This window comes from Dasypus novemcinctus, chromosome 24, assembly GCF_030445035.2.
Source record: "Dasypus novemcinctus isolate mDasNov1 chromosome 24, mDasNov1.1.hap2, whole genome shotgun sequence".
Taxonomy (NCBI): Eukaryota; Metazoa; Chordata; class Mammalia; order Cingulata; family Dasypodidae; genus Dasypus; species Dasypus novemcinctus.
In genome coordinates, this window is record NC_080696.1 from 40,729,156 (window position 1) to 40,748,600 (window position 19,445).

Consider the following 19,445-nt stretch of genomic DNA (forward strand, 5'->3'; position numbering starts at 1 on the left):
TCAAGTGTTCAGTAGCCACGTATAGACAGTGGCCACCATATTGGACAACCCAGGTCTATGCTCACTAGCCTGATTTCTCTCTTCGCATTTCCTCTTGAACCCACTTGAATCAGACTTTTACCTCTACCGTGGTACACAATTTGTTCTTACCAAGGTCACTGGTGGCTTCCACTGTGCTTTGTCCATGGTCAGTTCTTAGGGTGTCCTTACCCGACAACCCATCAGCAGCATTTGGCACCACAGATGATTCCCTTCTTGAACTACTGGCTTCAGTTGGCTTCTGGGATTCCTCTCGGTTTTCCTCTTACCTAAGTGGCTGCTCTTACTCAGTTTCCTGGGCTGATTTTTCCTCCTTTCTCCAAACTTTACATGGAGGAGTGCCCAGGGTCAATTCTGGGACCTCTTCTCTACTCTTTGGACTTTTCTCCTTGGTGATGTAACCCAGCCTCCTGACTAAAAAGCCCACCTGAAAGATGATGGCTACCCCATGTGTGTCTCCTGCCCACACCTCTTGCCTGAAGTTGTGTATCAAGGTGCCATCAGACATCTTCACTGGGACTTTCAATAAGCATCTCAGACCTAGTGTGTCCAAACCCTCCACCCACAAAGCTGCTAACTGGCAACTCCATCCTTCCAGTAGCTCAGTCTAAAAATGTTGGGAGTCGGTCTTGTCTCCTCACCAGTCCCCATACTCAGCAAATAAGATCTAGCATTAAAAACCAAAAAATAGAAAACAAACAAAAACCCAGAAGTCCACTCTTTCTCAAAATGACTTTGAATATAAGTCAGATCATGCCTTTCCTCTGCGTAAACTCTGTGATGGCTCCCATTTCACCACGAGTGAGATCCAGAGTCCTCGCCCTGGCTTGCAGGAGTCTGTGGGCTGGCCTCCCGTTCCCTCTCTGCCTCCTTCCACTCTCACCTTCCCTCCATTCTGGCGAGCCACACTGACCTCCTGGAGCTTTACCTTCTACTCTCTTGCCTCAGGGCATTTGTGTTTGTTCTCCCTCTGCCTGGAAAGTTCTTTACCAGATATTCACAAGGCCAACTCCCTCTCTTCCTTCAACTCCTTACTCAAATGTCACCATTTCATTGGGGTCTTCCCTGACCACCAAACATCACATTCTATGTTACATATAAAACGATAACCTCCTGTACTCCCCATCCCCTTCATTTTTGTCCCTTGCATTTATTTTTTATTTTTTATTATTTTTTAAAGATTTATTTTTATTTATTTAATTCCCCTCCCCTCCCCCGGTTGTCTGTTTTCTGTGTCTTTTTGCTGCGTCTTGTTTCTTTGTCCGCTTCTGTTGTCGTCAGCGGCACGGGAAGTGTGGGCGGCGCCATTCCTCTGCAGGCTGCTCCCTCCTTTGTGCTGGGCGGCTCTTCTTACGGGCGCACTCCTTGTGCATGGGGCTCCCCTACGCGGGGGACACCCCTGCGTGGCACGGCACTCCTTGCGCGCATCAGCACTGCGCATGGCCAGCTCCACACGGGTCAAGGAGGCCTGAGGTTTGAACCGCGGACCTCCCATGTGGTAGACGGGCACCCTAACCACTGGGCCAAAGTCCGTTTCCCTGTCCCTTGCATTTAGACATTCTATATTTATTAGTTTGTAGTGTTCCCCCCACCCCACCCCAATTAGAATGTAAGCTCAAAGAGGTTGGGGGCCTTATTTGCTCATAGCTGTATCCCCAGCACCTAGAACAGTGCCTGGCAAAGCGTGGGTGCTCTACAAATATTCACTGAATGAATGGTTATTGGTCATAGATGAACAAGACACCAGTGGCTAAAGAATGACTTTGTGTCACAGTAGATAGACCTTTTTAAGAGACTGCTTCCAGGCTGGACTCCTGGGTTTAAACCCCAGCTCTCTCACATGCCAGCTGTGTGACCATGGGCAAGTCAGTCAAACTTTCAATCCTCACTTCCTCCATTGGTGAAATGAGGAGAATGCTAATACCTCCCACTAGGCTGTGAGCACATGAGATTCTGTATGTGTACCTTCCTGACTGGTAGGTACTCTGCTTGGTCAGTGTTAGTTATTTTTATTATACCACTTTGGAGGGTGTAACTTTGTAAAACACATGTAAAATATTAGAACTGAACATAAAAGAAAATCAAATGCAGACTAGTATGGGGGAATTTTATTGTGTTTACAGAGGAAAAAGTAGGTCAGAACTAAATGAGATTAACGTTTGTTTTGGCTACAATATAAAGCACAGGCAGAATCTTCATCCTTGGGAATTCCTGTTGTAGAAGAGGAAAGAAAGATAAAGGCTCAATCCAGGGGACTGAAATACAGGTGCATTTAGGGCAGGGGCACTTAGAACCAGGGTGATGGTTGCTTCAGTGCCAGGAGCTGTCTGGCTGGGTTCCAAGAGTGGGGTGAGGAAGGATGCACGTGCATGCCAGCCAAGTCCATCCATCTTAGCCCCAACTCTGCCAGCTCATCTCCACAGAGACCCAGAGCCAATCCCTTCCCCTTGAAGAAGCCACCTCTAGTCCCAGCACCCACATCCACTGCATTCTCCTGCCATTTATGACGTTAAATAATTGTACAAATACTTGTTCAGTTCCTGTCTCCCTCAGTACCTTTTGGATTTCACAAACTTGTCCTGTTCACTGCCATAGCCCCCAGCCTGGAGCCTGGTACAAAACTGTCATTGGATGTTGTGGCAGTTTGATATTATTTATGAATTCTAAAAAGAGCTATTGATTATGTTTGTTACCTCGTACCCTTTGATTGTATTAGATTCAGCTGAGATGCCTTTGATTAAATTTTGTTAAGATCAGGGCTTTGATTTGGCCACATCTTTAGGGCATACAGGATCGAGTCCCTGCCCCCGTGGCAGGCCCATAAGACAGACTCTTACACGGAAGTAGGTGCACAGAAAAAGACATGGCAAAGGAGAGAACTTGGTTTTAATGCTGGAGCCCTGGGGAGAGTTGGGCCATTCACCTGAGAGTTTACAGCTGACCTTGTGAAGAGACCAGAGCAGCTGAGCCCGGAAAGAAATGAGCCCCAGGAAGACAGATGAGCCCTGTGCCAGCCTAGAGCTGAGATTGGAAGAAGCTGGACACATGAAGCCATAGGAGGGAATTGGAAGGCTGAATCCTCGTAGATGTCACCCACTGTCTTGAGCCAACACATGGCAACAGACTTTGGGTGAGGAAGTACCTCTTATGGTACCTTGAGTTGGACTCTTTAGGGCCTCACGACTGTAAACTTCTACCCCAGATAAATACCCTTTATAAAAAAGCCAACAGTGTTCTGGTACTTTGCATCAGCACCCCTCTGGCTGACTAATACAAATGGTTGCAGGGGTGGGAGGATGGATAAGTCTGAACCCAGGCTTCTTTCAGGAATGTTATCTGAAGCACAAGGCATGGTGGGTACAAAAGAGTTCTGTATACAAAATCACTCTACCCTGCACTAATAGGATGTGAGAACTCATCCTTATTTTCTGTTCTCTCAGGCCCACCATGGACAGCAGTGGTGCTGGAGTGGGAGCAATGGCTGTGACAGCCTCCAGCTCCCTTCCTGCATGCCCTGTGACTTCCCACTCTGGCATGCTCTGTGGACCCTCTGACTTTTAACCTGCAGGAACAAAGCCTGCATTCTTCAGACTCGGCCCTCCTTGGGCCACTCCAACCTATAGGGCCTGGTGGGAACCTGAAAGCAGGAGAATGGTTACCTAAACCCAGCTTAAGAATCATAGTATTCTTAGAATTCTAGCCATAGGGATCTTAGAGGTGATGGAGTAAACCTTCTCCTTTCACAGAGGAGGAACTAGGAAGCCAATGGTTGCAGAACCAGTACTAGGGCCCAGGTGTCCATTCCAGCCCTGGTTCTTGCCCTGCCTGTGGTTTGCCCATCAGCCTGCTGCCACCCAAATCTCTGTAGTATTGTACTTGGTAAGATCCCTGGGCTCTTGGTGTCTAGGTTGGAAAGAAGGTGAGGGAGTCAAGAGCTCTGTTGGGAACTGGATTTGCCTACTACGTTGGCCCAGATGTGCCAGACGGAGTCACATTGGGACATGCTTGTGTTCACAGTAGAAAATCTGGCTCTGACATGCAGCAGAGTTTCTCCAAACAGTTGTGTATTTCTTGGCAAACTTTGCCTATGAAGTGGAGCTCTGTGAGAAGAAACTTCAGGGAGGCAGAGCAGAACTTGGTCCTGACCATCCCTGATACCACACCAGCTACTGCCTTTCTTTGCCTCGGTTTTCCTCTTCTGTAAAATGGGAAGACTAACTCCTGATCATTTCTGACTCACAGTGGGAATAGAAGGGTCATTGAGATGAGGAATGGGCTTTCTTAGGGTTTGAATTGTGTCCTCCACAAAAGGCTTGGTCAGGTCCCATCCCCCTGGTCTTGTGGCTGTGAACCCATTTGTAAACAGCACCTTTGAAGATGTCTTAGGTAAGGTTTGCCAGCTGATTGAGGGTGGATCTTCCAGTATGACTAAAAGTCCTTATAAGCAAAGGAAATTGGACGCAGAGAAGCCACAGAGAGCAACCAGACATGGAAGGCAACGGGATCCAAAAGAGAAGACACCACCATGTGCATCGCCATGTGATGGAAGTGCCAAGGAACTCCAAAGATTGCCCATCAGCCAGAAGATACTGACCCCAGGAGGAAGCAAGCTTTCTAGCCTCTGAAATAGTGAGCCAGTAAATCCCAGTTGTTAAGTCAACTCACTCTAAGGTATTTGTTTTAGCAGCTGGGCAACTATTATAGCTGTCCTTACCATCTCCCTCTGATGAGCACTGCACATACTTGTCTACTAGAGGGTGTTGGGAGGGACTAGTCTTTCATTGGTTTTATAATTTTGTGAGCTTGGCAAGGGATCTAGGCCAGCTTCTCAGATCATCTGCAGCAGAATCTGCTGGGACAGTTGTTAAAATTCAGGTTTCTGAGTCCTATCCCAGAACTACTGAATTTAATTTACATTTTCAGGCACTGATGTTGAGCCTGGTCTCTTGCTACACACTGGAGATACAGTAGTGAATAAGATCATCTCCATCACATGGTTTCTTCCCTTAGGGCGGCCTAAGGAGGAACCCTCACTTCCAGCTTGCTTGGCAGAGACCATGCCATTTGGAGAAAGAGGGATTCCTTTCTTTTCCCAGCAACCCAAATAAGCCTCTGAGGTCCTTAGACACACACACACACCTACCCTTGCTTCTGCAGCAGAGCTGCCAGGGTACTCTCCAATGCCACCTGCTTTTGGTCTGCCCATACACTGTCCACCTGATGGTCAAGCCGTACTCCTGCTCCATTCTCTTGGTTTTTCTCTCTATTGGGTTAGAAAGAGAGAAACAGCTGAGGTTGCTGTTGGAGTAGGATGTGGAGAGGCCTGGGAGAGGCCAGAGCAAATGAGACCTCTTAAAATATACATGAGCAGAACAGGGTGTGTCCCTATGCATGTTCCAGTATCCAGTGTGAACTCTTCCACTGCCCTAAGTTAGGTTCAGCAACAATTAGGAAGGCAGTAAACAAAGTCATGAAGAGTACAGCTGCAAAGTAGACAGTTGCAAAGAATCACTTGGCAGATTACTTCTTAGTTACAAAGTAAAAAATACGAACTTTACAGAGGAGAAATCTGGCAGACACCATGCTAACCAAGTGATCAAAGTTAACATCACCAAAAATGGGACAAGTTGGCATCATGTGCCTCCTGATATAATGCACTGAGAGGGACACAACATCACTCCTGTGAGTGTAGAACCTGAACCTAACCTTAAGGAAGCGTGGGACAAATCCAATCAGAGGCATTCTTTAAATAATTGGCCTTTACCAGTCAAAAGGTCAATGTCATGAAAGACTGAGGTGCTGTTCCAGATTAGAAAAGACTAAAGAGACATGACAACTAAATGCAACCCATGATCCTGGATTGGATCCTGGGTCAGAAAAAGAAATCATAGTTAGAGAAGACGTTTTGGCACAACTGGTAGAATTTGAATATGGACTATAATTGATCATTATACTGTGGTTATGTAAGGGAATGCACTTTGGTTAGATGTTAGGAATCACATGTGGCAGTATCTAAGAGTAAAGCATCATGAGACAGTAATTTACTCTCAAATGGTTCAGCAAAATAATATTAATAGTGGTAGTAATACATTCAAGAATGATAAGAAGTATATTTGTGTTTTGTGTATCTATGTGTAGAAATCTATATCTAGATATACTTAGGTATAGCTATAGACAGTAAGCAAATATGGTAAAATGTTACAAATTGGTAGGTGTAGGGAAGGGTATGTGGAAGTCCATTGTACTATTCTTGCAACTTTTCCGTAACTTTGAAATTTTTCAAAATGAAAACAAAAATAGTACAGGCTGGAGTCAGCCTGTTTGGGTCCATAATCCTAGCCTTGCCATTCCTTGCTGTGTGTCCTTCAGCAAGCTGCTTAACTTCTCTGTATAACGGAGGTAAGAGGACCAGCTTTGAAGGGTTGTTACAGAGATTGTATAAAAACAGAAGAATAATGGCGAGCACTTATCAAGCGCTCACTGTGAGCCAAGCACTGTTTGGAGTGTATGTCAATGTCTCGTTTCTGATCAGACAGTAACTACCATCAGTACTGTCACTGTTGGAATTGAGCACAGGGAGAAGTGTTTGATGAGCAATTAGTAGTTAAGGCTAACTTGACATTTGACTTTGGGGCCCTTCTGCTATGGTAAGGCCAGAAACGGTAGATGTTTTTTAAGAGAAGAGATCAAACCTGGCCCCTGGCCTCCTGCGCCAGGATCCCCAAACTCTGACGCACAGGGGTGCAGGAAGATACCACAAGGCCTTCCGCTTACCCCTGCTGCCTGCTCATGATGTCCTGGAGCAGCTTGCGGGCCCAGAGCTGACTCAGCACCTTCCGGTAGTTGTTGGAGAAGATGGCCTCCGCGTAACGCCGCATCCTATGCCGAGGAGGTCAGAGGTCAGAGGGTGAGGTGGCCGGGGCCAGGCGAGAGGATGCTGGGGGCTGTACTCACTAGGACTCTTGAAGGTCCTCTGTTGCCCTTTGCCCTGCTCACCCCCAGAGAGGCTCAGACCTTGGCCCGAGTGGCCTCTCTAGAGCTCAGGGTCTGCCCCATCCCGGAGATGGGGAGTGGGTGTTACCTGGGACGATAGCCAGGGGCCATCCCTCAACCCTCCGTGGCGGGGATGGCGTGGGGTGGCCAGGAACCCAGGCCCTGGGGGCCGGGCTGCCTACCTGAGGGGCAGGGTGAGCGGGGAGCAGTGGGAGCTGCTGCTGAGGGTGAGGAGCACGAGGAAGAGCACCCAGGGCAGCATCCTTCCTTCCCGGGGCAGCACCTAGAAAAAGACAGGAGGGGAGCTGGACCAGCCCTGGGCGTGGCTCTGTGACAAGCCTTGGTCCTTGAACTTTGGAAGCTGTGGGGTAGGAAAAAGAATCCAGGGAGAGCAGTTATGGAGCCAGCGGTTGAGCGCCCGCCTCCCACACGGGAGGTCCTGGGTTTGATTCCTGGTGCCTCCTGAAAAAACAATAAGCAAAACAAATGATAAAACCAACTCAGAGGGAAGCGGACTTGGCCCAGTGGTTAGGGCATCCGTCTACCACATGGGAGGTCCACAGTTCAAACCCCGGGCCTTCTTGACCCATGTGGAGCTGGCCCATGCGCAGTGCTGATGCGCCCAAGGAGTGCCATGCCATGCAGGGGTGTCCCCCGCGTAGGGGAGCCCCACGCGCAAGGAGCGTGCCCCATAAGGAGAGCCGCCCAGTGTAAAAGAAAGTGCAGCCTGCCTAAGAATGGCGCCACCCACACGGAGAGCTGACACAACAAGATGACGCAACAAAAAGAAACACAGATTCCTGTGCCGCTGACAACAACAGAAGCGGACAAAGAAGAAGATGTAGCAAATAGACACAGAGAACAGACAACTGGAGCGGGGGGAGGGGAAGGGTAGAGAAATAAATAATCTTTAAAAAAAAAAAACAAAAACCAACTCAGAGAAGCCAATGTGGCTCAGTGGTTGAGTGCCGGCTTCCCCACACGAGGTCCTGGATTCAATCCCCGGTCCCCGGTACCTCAAGGAAAAAAAAAAAAGAATCCAAACCCTGGAAAGTCAGGCAGACCTGGGTTCAATCCCTGGCTCCGTCAGTCATGAGCTCTGACCACATTTTCTCCATCTGGAAAATGGGCATGATAAAGCAATCCTGTTGACCTCATGGGGTCATACTGAAAATTAACCAGAGTAGGGAAACTACCTCATGCCCTAAGGTATTAGAGATGGAATAGAGGACAACTGAGCCCCTAAGTCACCCCCACCCAGGCTGGCACTGACAGTAGGGAACAGAGGCCAACAGCTCAGGCTCTGGGTCAAATCCGGGTTCTGCCATCACTACCTCCGTGTCCCAGGACAAGTGGCTTCTCCTTTCTGGTCCTCCATTTTTCCTATCCATAAAATGAAGATGAGAATTCTACCTCCCGCATAGGTCCTTGCGAGGATTAGACGAGCTGTATGTGCGTGAAGTCAGTAGCAAGTGCTCGGCACCTAGGAAGTTCTCGCACCTTTGCCATGACTGCCCCGTACTGGAGCCACTCTGGGGACAGGCTCATCCTGTTTTTATTTTGTGCAGCGTTGGAGAGAAGAAAGGAAAGTTATAAGCCTTTCTCCTACTACTTTGATTTGGCCAGGAGTTTGAACCCTGGAAGAGAGAAGAGGGCCTTGGGAATTAGTGCAGCAGGATCATCTCACCGGTCAGGGAATCACGCTTAACTGGGGCCTATTGATAACTTGCGTGGCAATGAGTGTTAACGCAGCCAGCGGGCAAGGAGGTGCCTCAGCCGGGCGGACGCTGCCGCTGCTAAGCCTGTCCTGCGCGGGACCCCTGGCCTCGGGGCCTTTCATCTCCCGTGGGGGTCCCTCACTCAGCAGGAATAGGCTCTGTGGGGAAACACCCATCCAGAGGCCCCGTCAACCACAGAAGGAGCAGGAGGAGCCCCTCCTTTCCCATGATCACCCCACATCGCCCCATTTCCTCCCCCTTCCCCAGTCCTGCCGAGGAGTGATTTCTGGCCGGCAGGGTTAGCCCTGGTGGAATCCACTTTCCTTTTCTGGACCACCTGCCCTCTCAGGGCATCACCCCAGGTTCTGGGGTCTCAATGAACCCAGGGATGCCTTTGTCCCAGAGGGGGCACCCATCAGGGTCTGCTCCCTGAGGTCTGAGACCCCCACATCTCCAGAGTTAGAGGGAGAGGCCGTCCAGGCCTCAGGCCTCAGCCCCTCCCTGATGTTCAACCCTCCCCCCCATCAGGCAGCCCTCCAGTTCCTGCTCCGGCACTTGCTGCCAATAGTGACGGGGAACTCACTACCCCTAAGCCAGTTTGTCCTAGTTCTAGGCAGCTCTTATGCTGGGAAGTTTTCTCATCTTGGTAGGCCCAAATCTCTTTCTCCTGTAAGTATTTGTTAAGTCTGTACTATTCTGGTAAGTATTCTGGTAAGTATTCTGGTAAGTTCAGAGAAAAGACTAGAACGTAATGTCTGCCCCGGGCTGCCCTTTGACATCCTCCTGCTGTGCCTCCCAGCGCATGGGCGCCTTTCCCCCAGGATGAGCCCCTGAGCTGAGCTCTGCATCTGACCAAAGCCAAAGCTCCTCAGACCAGCCACCTTCGGTGCCCTGCCTCCTCATCACACCGTGACCCCTGGCCCCCCTTCTCCCAGCCTGGGCCAGGTGCCCCTCTGGCAGTGGAATTTCCTAAGCAGGGAGCTCTTTGGCGGCAAGGAGTGCCCTTAACACAAACCACTGCCATCTGGGCTTTCTTGTCTTCTCCGTGATGATCGATCTTGTAAAGATTTGGGTACATCCAGGCACACAGTCATCTCACACCCCTGCTCAGAAGCCCGCTCCCTTCAGAGCTCTCTTTTTTGCCTCCTCCCCTTTCTCCTAGCCGCCCCCCCACATGATTCCCAGCCCCCACGCGCCCCTGGTCCACACAGCTCTCCCTCTCACTCGCCCTCCAGAGCAAATATCACCATCTCCATTTACAGCGAGGAAACAAGCCCAGGCAGGAGGAAGGCTTCTCCCCAAGGACCTGCATCAAATTCAGTACACAGTGGGCACTTCAGAATGGGCTTCCCGATTCCCAGGCAGCAGACTTCCTCCTGCTCCTCTCAGCAGCCTCCCAGATACAATACCCTGTTCCCAGTCCTCCCGGTTTCACCGCGCGTGCAGAATTCATCACCAGCACCTGGGAAACGGCTCCCCAAAAGGGGAGATCTTTAGCTCTTTGTCACTGGGGCTCTGAGGAAGAAGAAAGAGGAACAAACAGGAACACCTGTTTGATTGGTGCCTCCCTGTGCACCCACAGTAGTTTCAGGGAGTCAAAAATACCTGATAAGAGTGCAGAATCTGGGGGCAAGTAACAGTGAACACAGCAATGCCTTGCTGTCAGAGACTGCGCAATTGCACAGTTGTGGTTAAGCAGGAGGTACAACAGGCGGTGTAAACCATGTGCCCCAGGGAGGGGTCAAGATGCCACTGCAGCCTCTGGCCTATGAGACCCTAATCCATGGCGCTGCAAGATCTCACTGGACAAAGATGGGAAACAATCTGAATTATTCAGCTTATGGTAAAATAAGAAAAGAGCGTGCGCAACAAAGGATGAAATCACTATTGACAGACATGTTTCACATGACCATGCTAAGGCTCGAATTTCCTGAATTAAGTGTAACCCCACCCCAATACCATCACCAACGGCTCCTGGATGACTCTGAAGGCATTTTAGAGTTTATTATCTATCATTATGAATACCAGCCCGTTTTCTGCTGTTCTTCCAAACCAGTTCTGTGATTAGATGTATTTGAATTCGTTTGGATTCAGGATACATGGGCGATTGCTCGTTACTGGTTTGCCAGCCTTCAAGGCAAGAACGCCATGAGAATTCTGCAAATGTGGCCTGAGCTAAAGACAGAGGTCCAGTCTCAAGTGCCAAAACTAGAAAGGGCATTTTTGAAGTCCTAGGAAAAAACTTTTACAAACTTTCCCAAATATTATGTTTTGTAATTTGGGAACCCTAAGGCAATGGCATCCTGACCCAGTTATTAACCAGTGGTGCTCCAAGTCACAGGAAATCTAAATCATTACTGAGGAAGCACCTTAAATGTCATTCAAAAGAGTGAATGACACCCCACCTCCTCCCGGAGAGGGTTTGTGGCTGCTTATAGTGAAAGACCATTAAGCAAGAATCAAGTTACAGGAGTGGGGTAATGGAGGGCACCAAGAATGGAGAATCGTGTCTAAAACCTAGAGTAAAGAGAGCAGCTGCAATTGAGCAAGAAAGCAAAATGTTATCAATTTCCAGGCAATTATGCTGAGTCGGTTCTGAGCGATCGATGCGCGGTATTGATTTGCACAGCCACTTGGCTCCTCAGAATCCTGTCGTTGACAGGAGAATCTCGCCAGCTCGTGTCTCACCCCAGAAGCCCGCTTGCACACACTTGAAGGCACGCTGATGCCTCATTGCCTCTGACAGATGCCTGGAACATGCCTACCAAACACTTCTCCACGGGCTGAGGTGCTACGGCATCCAAAATAACCCCCAAATAGTGCCAAACCAAAAGCATGCGCCAGAGCCCCTAATGAGGGATTATTTGACCCAGAAAGGGGCACAAATGTACTCACCAGTCCATGGGCAAAGAGGATGGCACTGGACCTCTTTGACTTGGCATCTCTGAGTTGGTGAGAAGGTCAACTTTTCTTGCCCCTACCCAGCCCAGCCCCAGGGCCGCCCCTGCTCACCTCCGTGGAGTCTGGTCTCCTGCTCTGAGGCACTCTGCTCCGGTTGCAGGGACTCAGCTTCAGTGTTTGCTCCAGCAACTGCGTGGCACTCCCGTCATTTATACCTTCGTTTTCCTAAGCATTGTCAGCGTCAGAGAATCAATTACCCACAAGTCAACCAAAGGACCATTTTTAGCATCACACTAACAACCCTAACAGGGGAAGGAGGTTTTGCTCCTTGCACATGAAGACTCACAGTGAACTTTCCCTTTGTTTTTTTTTTTTTAAGGCGGAAGACAGAGTTCTCAGTTGTACTATTTTTCTGAGAGGAATAGAGGGTGTAATGCTGCTACTCTAATAAATGGAGTACTCATAACAATGAAACACCAAGGATTCATTTATTCTTGGAGATAGTCATTATGTGCCTTTTAAAACTTTCATGTAATTTTGTTTTGTTGTGTGCAACTTTATTTCACTTTAGGGGAGCCAACATTTCAAACAAGTGTTTTTCTCTCCTTAGTGAAGAAAACGTGTTTCCTATCTCCCTTGTCCAATTATCAGGATTCTCCCCTGTTTGATTTGTGCCTGCTGCATGCACAGCCTGGTTTAGACAGCTAGCCCAGGACGCCTCCGTTGTCGTGTGTCAAGGCAGCCAAACATCAGTAGCCGCCTCAGAGATGTGTGAAGTGAAAGGAAGACATTGGAAAACCTTGGGAGAGTTGTTGTGCTTCCAAATTTCTCTAGCCTTTAGCTAAGGAATCCTCTAAAATGACATAGAAGTGAGGTGAGGCAGACGCACGGCCTTCCCGTACTCTTTTCAAGGAGGTGTGGCAACAGTCTGGAGACCTACTGCCTCGCCCGTGCCTGTCAGTCACAACCTCTGTGACCCTCAAAAAGTTCCTTCTTCCCTCCAGGCCTGTTTCTTTTACTGTAAACTTGAGAGTTGGTGCAGGACCCAAGCTTTCAAAAAATTTTTTTGAGAAGTGGCATAACCCTTTCTTCAGAAATCTTCTGTGAAGCACAGTATAAAAAACAGATTAAAAATGGGACGCTCTGGTTGAAGTGGGGGCAGCAGAGACCCCCTTTGCCTGCCCCGCAGTTGCCTCTGTGGGGCAGTTAAAAGCCGGTTATTTCTGAAGGCCCTTCTAGCAATGCTATTTTGTGGTTCCCCTTCTTGGCCCGCACTGAGTGATATCTTGACATAGAGCAGACACGGAATGCTCCTCCTGGGAGCAGGGACTGAGTGGCATGCCACCCTGCCTGCCTGGACACAAAGGGATCAGGGAGGCCAGATTCCCAGGGACACAGCAAGAGGTGGCAGGTGGCACCGTAGGGAGCCCCCAGGTCAACAAGCTCTTACACAGTCAGAAGGACTAGAGGCTGCCTGGAGAGCTGGTCCCAGATTGGACGCTGGACCAGAGTGCAGACGTAGGACACACGGAATAGGCTGGAGAGCCATGGGGATCGGAGTTCAGCCGCAGGTGGGGCTCTGCCTAGGCCTTGTGCTAATGGCTTCATGCCTGGTCTCAGTTTCTTCATCTGAAAAGTGGGTGTGATGGGACTCAGCTGATGAGGCTGTTGGTTCCAAGCTTGGCACAAGGTAAGCCTCACCTGTGAACTACTACTATTGCTATTGTTACAAATGAGGAAAAAGAGGCACAGAGAGGGGCCGTACTTATCATGGTCACAGCTGGTCAGGGATGGAGACAGGACTGACAAAGATTTGGTGACTCCCAAATTCAGGGCCCCAACCAAGCTAATGTTCTCCTGAAGCCCTGCTTCAGTCCCATGAGTTTTTCTTCCTTTTTTCTTCTTCTTTTTTTTTTTTTACTCTCTATTTTTTCTTTTAACTTATTGAAATATATCGCTCATACATGTACATACATAAACAATGAGTGTATAATAGTTGTGAACTTACCAAACAAATATATATAACATCAAACAAACATATATAACATCTCACCCTACCACCAATAATTTGCATTGTTTTTAAACTTTTTTAAGTAATGATAAAAGAGCATTGTCAAAATACTCTACTAAAAAACTACTAAACAAAGTAGTTTTCCCCTAGTTTACCCAATTGTTATTATCTTTTTATCATTTATATATGAACACATATAAACAATTAAATGTATAGTAAAAATTGTGAACTTACAAAACAAACATGCATAACATCATTCAGGGGTCCCATACATCAGCCCTCCACCAACACCTTGCATTGTCATGAGACATTTGTTACAAACTATGAAAGAACACTGTCAAAATCTTATTACTAATCTTATTACTTATCTTACATGTGGTGTGTATTTCCCCCAACCCATCCTATTATTATTTTTTAAATACATATTTTTTAATGGCAGAAGTTGTAAACTTATAAAACAATCATGCACATGTGCAGAATTCCCAAACAACACCCCTCCATCAACACACCACAATGTGGTGTGTCATTTGCTACAGATATACTAATATCATCTGATTGTTACCATGTCCATAGTGTACATTTGGCTCACCTTTTCCATACTGCCTCAGTATCAACACAGTACATCTTTTGCATAGATGCAAGAATATTATATTACTACTAACCACGGTCCGTAGGTCACTCCAGCTGTATATTTCCCATGCTTCTCCACATTCCCATCACCCAGCAGTAGTGATATACATTTGTTCTAGCTAACAAAGGACACTCTATCTACCATCACCCACAATTCTTACTCACCTCTTGGTTTACTGTGCTATCCAGTTCCTAGATTATTCTCAAGCATTCTGTCAATTGGTATTTACATAACTAGACTACCATTTTCAGTCACATCCCCATTTATAAACTAGCTGTTACTCACTGTGTGTTACCATCTACTCTATACATTTCCACAATTTTACAGTAAAGCTAATTAAAACTTCTACATACATTAAACATCAGTAGTCCACTCAGTCCTTCTCTTATCTCGTTTAAGAATCCACTACCTACCACCAGCTCTTGAAGATATTTTCCTACAATTTCTTCTAGAAGTTTTATGGTTCTTTTATTTTTAGTTTTTTGATCCATTTTGAATTAATTTTTGGAAAAGGTGTGAGATAGGGGTCCTCTTTCCTTCTTTCAGCTATGGATGTCCAATTTTTTCAGCACCATTTGTTGAAAGGATTGTTCTGCCTGAGTTGTGTGAGTTTGACACGCTAGTCAAAAATCACTTGACCATACCTGTGAGGGTCTGTTTCTGAACCATAAATTTGGTTCCATTGGTCTATTGTGTCTGTCTTTAGGCCAGTACCATGTTGTTTTTACCACTATAGGTAGGTATTATGATTTAAAGTCTGGAGATAAGGGTTCACTTTTCCTTCTTATGATGTTTCTGGCTATTCAGGACTCTTTACCCTTCTAAATAAATTTAATGATTGTGTTTTCAATTTTTTCTTTAATGCTGGTATTATTTTTATGGGGATTGCATTAAATCTGTGTATCAATTTGAGTAGAATTGACATCTTAATGATATTTAGTCTTCCAATGCATGAGCATGGAATGTTCTTCCAGTTATTTAGGGGCTTAGGGTTTTTTTATTGGTTTTAACATTGAGTTACAGTTTTCTGAATACAAGTGCTTTATGTCATTGGTCAAATATTCCTCACTATTTGAGTTTTAGCTGTCATATTTTATTTTCACCACTCTTTTGACACTTTTAGTTACTTTTATTGCTATAATCTTCATTTCTAGACTCTCTTCCAGGCCTCTCTCTCCTGTCTTTTCTTTTCGGACTCTAGCATGCCCTTTAGTATTTCCTGAAATTCTGGTCTCTTGCTTAGAAATTCTCTCAGTTTCTGTTTATCTGTGAATATTCTAATTTTGCCCTCATTTTTGAAAGTAAGTCTTGCTGAATATAAGATTCTTGGCTGGAAATTTTTCTCTTGTAATATCTTAAATATATCAGACCACTGTCTTCTTGCCTCCCTGGTTTCTGGTGAGGAATCAGCACTTAATCTTATTGGATAGCCCTTATATGTTACGCAGTGCTTTTTTCTTGCGGCTCTCAGAATTCCCCCTTTGTCTTTGGCCTTTGACATTCTGATTAGTATGTGTCTCAGAGTTGGTCTACTCAGATTTTTTTTTGGATGGGAGTACATTGTGCTCCTTGGATAGGGATATCTATGTCCTTCAATAGGGATGGGAAATTTTCTACCATTATTTCTTCAAATATTTCTTCTGCCCCTTTTCCCTTCTCTTCTCCTTCTGGGACACCCATGACATGTATGTTTGCATGTCTTTTGCTGTCATTTAGTTCCCTGAGACTTTGTTCAATTTTTTCCATTCTTTTCTTCATTTGTTCTTTTGTATGTTCACTTTCAAGCTCACCAATCCTTTCTTCTACCTCTTCAAATCTGCTATTACATGATTCCAATGTTTTTAAAATTTCATTTATTGTACCTTTCATTCCCATAAGATCTGCTACTTTTCTATGTATGCTTTCAAATTCTTTGTGCTCATCCAGTGTCTTCTTAATATCCTTAATCTCTTTAGCTATCTCACTGAATTTATTAAGGAGATTTGTTTGAACATCCATAATTAGTTGTCTCAACTCCTTTATGTCATCTGGAGGCTTATCTTATTCCTTTAACTGGGCCATAGCTTCCCATTTCTTGGTGTGGATTGTAATTTTTTGTTGGTATCTTGGCATGTGGCTTACTAGAGTATTTATTCTGGGTGCAGGTTTTCTCTTTAGTTTAGGGCTTCCTATCCTTTCTCCCTTACTGGTTGTGCAGTAGGAGCCAAGCACGTAGTTGGTGCTGTAAGCTGTGGAGGCTCAAGCTGCCCTCATTGCACCAGGGACCAATGAAGCTTCTTCCAACTTTCTTCTTTGCCAGGGGTAGGGAAGGAGTCACAGCTGTGTGGAATAATCCATGTGCCGGCCTAGACTGTAATTGCCCAGAGAGACTGATGAAGTTTCACATCCCTTTCTCCCCTGCCTTGGGCAGGAATGGAGCTGCAGGTGTGGGCAGCTATCTATGCAGTGTGGGTCCAAGATGACCACAGTTGCCCTAGTAGACTTCTGATTTTCAGTCTATGGCAGCCAAAGTTACCTGCAGTTACCTATATAGGCTGGTGCAGGGCTCCTCAGCTTCCTCCCTGCCAGACGTGGGGCTGACGCCTCACAGGCTGCAGGCTGATCTGCGTGAAAGAAACTGGTTCCTGCCGATACTGAGAGTTTTAATCAGCCCGGCTTCCCCTTAGGCTGGGGGCAGAGTCAGAATGGCAGCTACTGGCCTCTTTCTGATTTGGGCTTGATCACACCCCAGCTTTTCCCAGGGTTATAGCTTAGCCAGCCAAGTCTCCCAATCAGTAGCTGAAATCAGCAGCCAACCATCACCTCCTCCCCTGTTTCTGGGAAATGGAGCTTCCAATTCCTGTCACAGAACAGCTCCTGGGGTGGCTCGTGCTACCAGAGTAAAATAATCACCAGCCTCCGCAGCTTGGCCAGTAATTTCCCGGAGAGGCTGGCGCAGGTCCCCGCAGCTTCCTCCCTGCTGGAGGTGGCACTGGGGCCTAGGCTAGACCTGCAAAGTGATCTGGATGGAAAGAAGCTGGTCCCCACCAGCACTGGAATTCTCAGTCTGCCCCACATCCCCTCATGCCAGGCGCGGAGTTAAGATGGCGGCTCCTGGCCTCTTTCTGACTTGGACAGGCTCAAGCTTTAGCTGTTCTCAGGATTATACTGTAGCCCAGTGAATTTCCTCATCATAGCTGAAATTGGTGCCCAACCTTCTCTTCCTCTGCCGTTTGGGGAAGTGGAGCTTTCAATTCCAGCTGCGGAACAGCTCCCGAGGCAGCTTGTGCCTCCAGTGGAGGATGGGTGCCAGCCTCCAGGGCGTCGAGCACTCTACTTACGAGTCTTCTCTGCAGATTGACAGTCTCCTTCTTCCACTCCTTCAAAGATTTTGCAGGATGCTCTTCTGGTCTCCTGGAGCCCCCAAACAGGTGCTTCAGCCAACTCCAGAAAGCTCTGGGTGTTTACTAGCTACCCTATATATATAGCAGGAGCTGACTCTAGGAACACCTCATTCCGCCGCTATCTTGTTGTTTGTCCTCTTTTTATTTTTTTTTTCAAAGAACCACAGACCTGTTTTTGGAACATTTTCATAACTTCCCAAATTCCCTGGAGTCCATTTGCCTTCAATTCCCACCCCCACCCCCAGCCCTAGCAACTACTGATCTGCTTTCTGTCTCTATAGTTTTTCCTTTTCTAGAAAGTCCATAGACGTGGAATCATACATTATGTACTCTTGTGTGCTTGGCTTCTTTCACTTAGCATAGTGTTTTCAAGATTCATCCATGTTGTTCCATGTATCAATGGTTTGCCTCTTTTTACTGCTGGGTGGTGTTCCCTTGTATCCCAATTTGTTTACCCTTTCACGTATGGCAGACACTTGGGTTGTTTCCACCTTGGGACTCTGATGAGCAATGCTACCGTGAACGATCACGTACAGGAGCTTGTGTGCACATATGCTTTCATTTCCCTTGGTTGGGTACTTCGGAGAGGATTTGCTGGGTCGTAGGATAAATGTACATGGAACTTTTGAAGACATTGTCAAACTATTTCCCAAAGTTGCTGTACCACTTACATGCCCACCAACAACGATGGAGGGCTCCCCACCAGTTCTTCAAGGGTCGCAGTCATCATTTACTTCCTTATCCTACAAATGCTTATTCAGGACCCAGTTAAACCCACGCGGGGTTTGTCGGGCTATCTGTCCATCACTGAACAACCTGGTCCCATTTCTGCCGTTGGGGGGGAGTGGGCAGGACTTTCCCGCTGCGGGCTTGTTCTTGGGAGCTGCGAGGAGGAGAATGCGAGGCACAGGGCTTGCCTTCAGCCAGCTGCAGGAGCCCGGTCCGTGAGAAGCTGGTCATTATCCCAGACAGTAGAGGAACACGCCATGCAGGCACCGAGAAGTGAGAGCAGAGAGAAGCCGCGCAAAGTTCAGAGGGCAGCAGCCGGGAGGGGCGAGAAGCAGCTGGGTCTAGTGGAGTACAGGCTTAGGGGACAAGCAGGTCTGAATTTGAAACCAGTCCTGCCACTTACACGTTGTGTGATTCTGGGCAAGTCGCTTAGCTCTCTGAGCTTCTGTGACCTCATCTGTACAATGTGGTTGTTACTACCCACCTCCCCGCATTGTTGTGAAGATCAGAGATAGGCTTGTGAAGTGTCTGGTAGATAGTATCTGGGCAAGTGGTAGCTGTTACTATAGTTCTTATGATCAGAGCTGAGCCCTGAAAGCCGGGTGGGGTGACAGTGGGGGAGAGCTGAGAGCGCGTCTCAAGGGTGACAAGCTTTATTTACAGTAGATTCTCAAACCCTGGAGAAAGAGAATGGGGGCGCAGGCCAAGAGCCAGTGCGCCCTAGAAGGAGAGCATAGCACCCTCCAGTGATTCCCACCACCCTCTGTGTCCTTGTCTTCTGCGAGGCAGTGAGTCTTCTGCGAGGCAGTGAGAAAGCCTCCTCGCCACCTGGCTCTCTTTCCCAGGACGTGCTTTTAACCCAGTTTTCATTAGCGATCACGGCTGCATCTAGGGGCTTGAGCCGTGGAAAGAAAGCACCGCAGAGAATGGCAGGCTTTAAAAGGCCCCAAAGGGACAGGGCCAGTGGGGCTCCACCAAGAAAGAGACAAGCCATGCATTTGTGTTGCAAATTTCCAGTGTGTGCAAGCCAGTCATTCCAA

At 47.4% G+C, this 19,445-nt stretch overlaps 1 protein-coding gene across 2 annotated transcripts; it reads right to left on the reverse strand.

Annotated features, from left to right (window-relative positions):
* Window positions 1–2,125: 2,125 nt before the first annotated feature.
* GHRH (growth hormone releasing hormone) lies at window positions 2,126–17,767 on the reverse strand. Of its 2 annotated transcripts, none has more exons than XM_004466586.5 (6): window positions 17,614–17,767; window positions 11,763–11,876; window positions 7,215–7,315; window positions 6,814–6,918; window positions 5,183–5,302; window positions 2,126–2,250 (listed from the first exon to the last, which is right to left on the reverse strand). In XM_004466586.5, exons 3-6 carry the CDS (start codon window positions 7,292–7,294, stop codon window positions 2,235–2,237), a joined length of 321 nt encoding a protein of 106 aa, XP_004466643.1. In that variant the 5' UTR covers window positions 7,295–7,315; window positions 11,763–11,876; window positions 17,614–17,767; the 3' UTR covers window positions 2,126–2,234. The 2 variants fall into 2 exon arrangements, with proteins under 2 accessions (XP_004466643.1, XP_023446939.1); XM_023591171.3 differs by lacking the exon at window positions 17,614–17,767 and adding an exon at window positions 16,819–16,894.
* Between the last annotated feature and the right edge of the window lie 1,678 nt (window positions 17,768–19,445).

Bases quoted from the DNA above. Each gene is read 5' to 3' on its own strand.
- GHRH (XM_004466586.5), bottom strand. From the start codon at position 7,294: ATGCTGCCCTGGGTGCTCTTCCTCGTGCTCCTCACCCTCAGCAGCAGC. The intron at 6,919-7,214 runs GTAGGCAGCCCG...TCCTCGGCATAG, and splicing joins CCGCTCACCCTGCCCCTCAG to GATGCGGCGTTACGCGGAGG. The intron at 5,303-6,813 runs GTAAGCGGAAGG...CTAACCCAATAG, and splicing joins ATCATGAGCAGGCAGCAGGG to AGAGAAAAACCAAGAGAATG.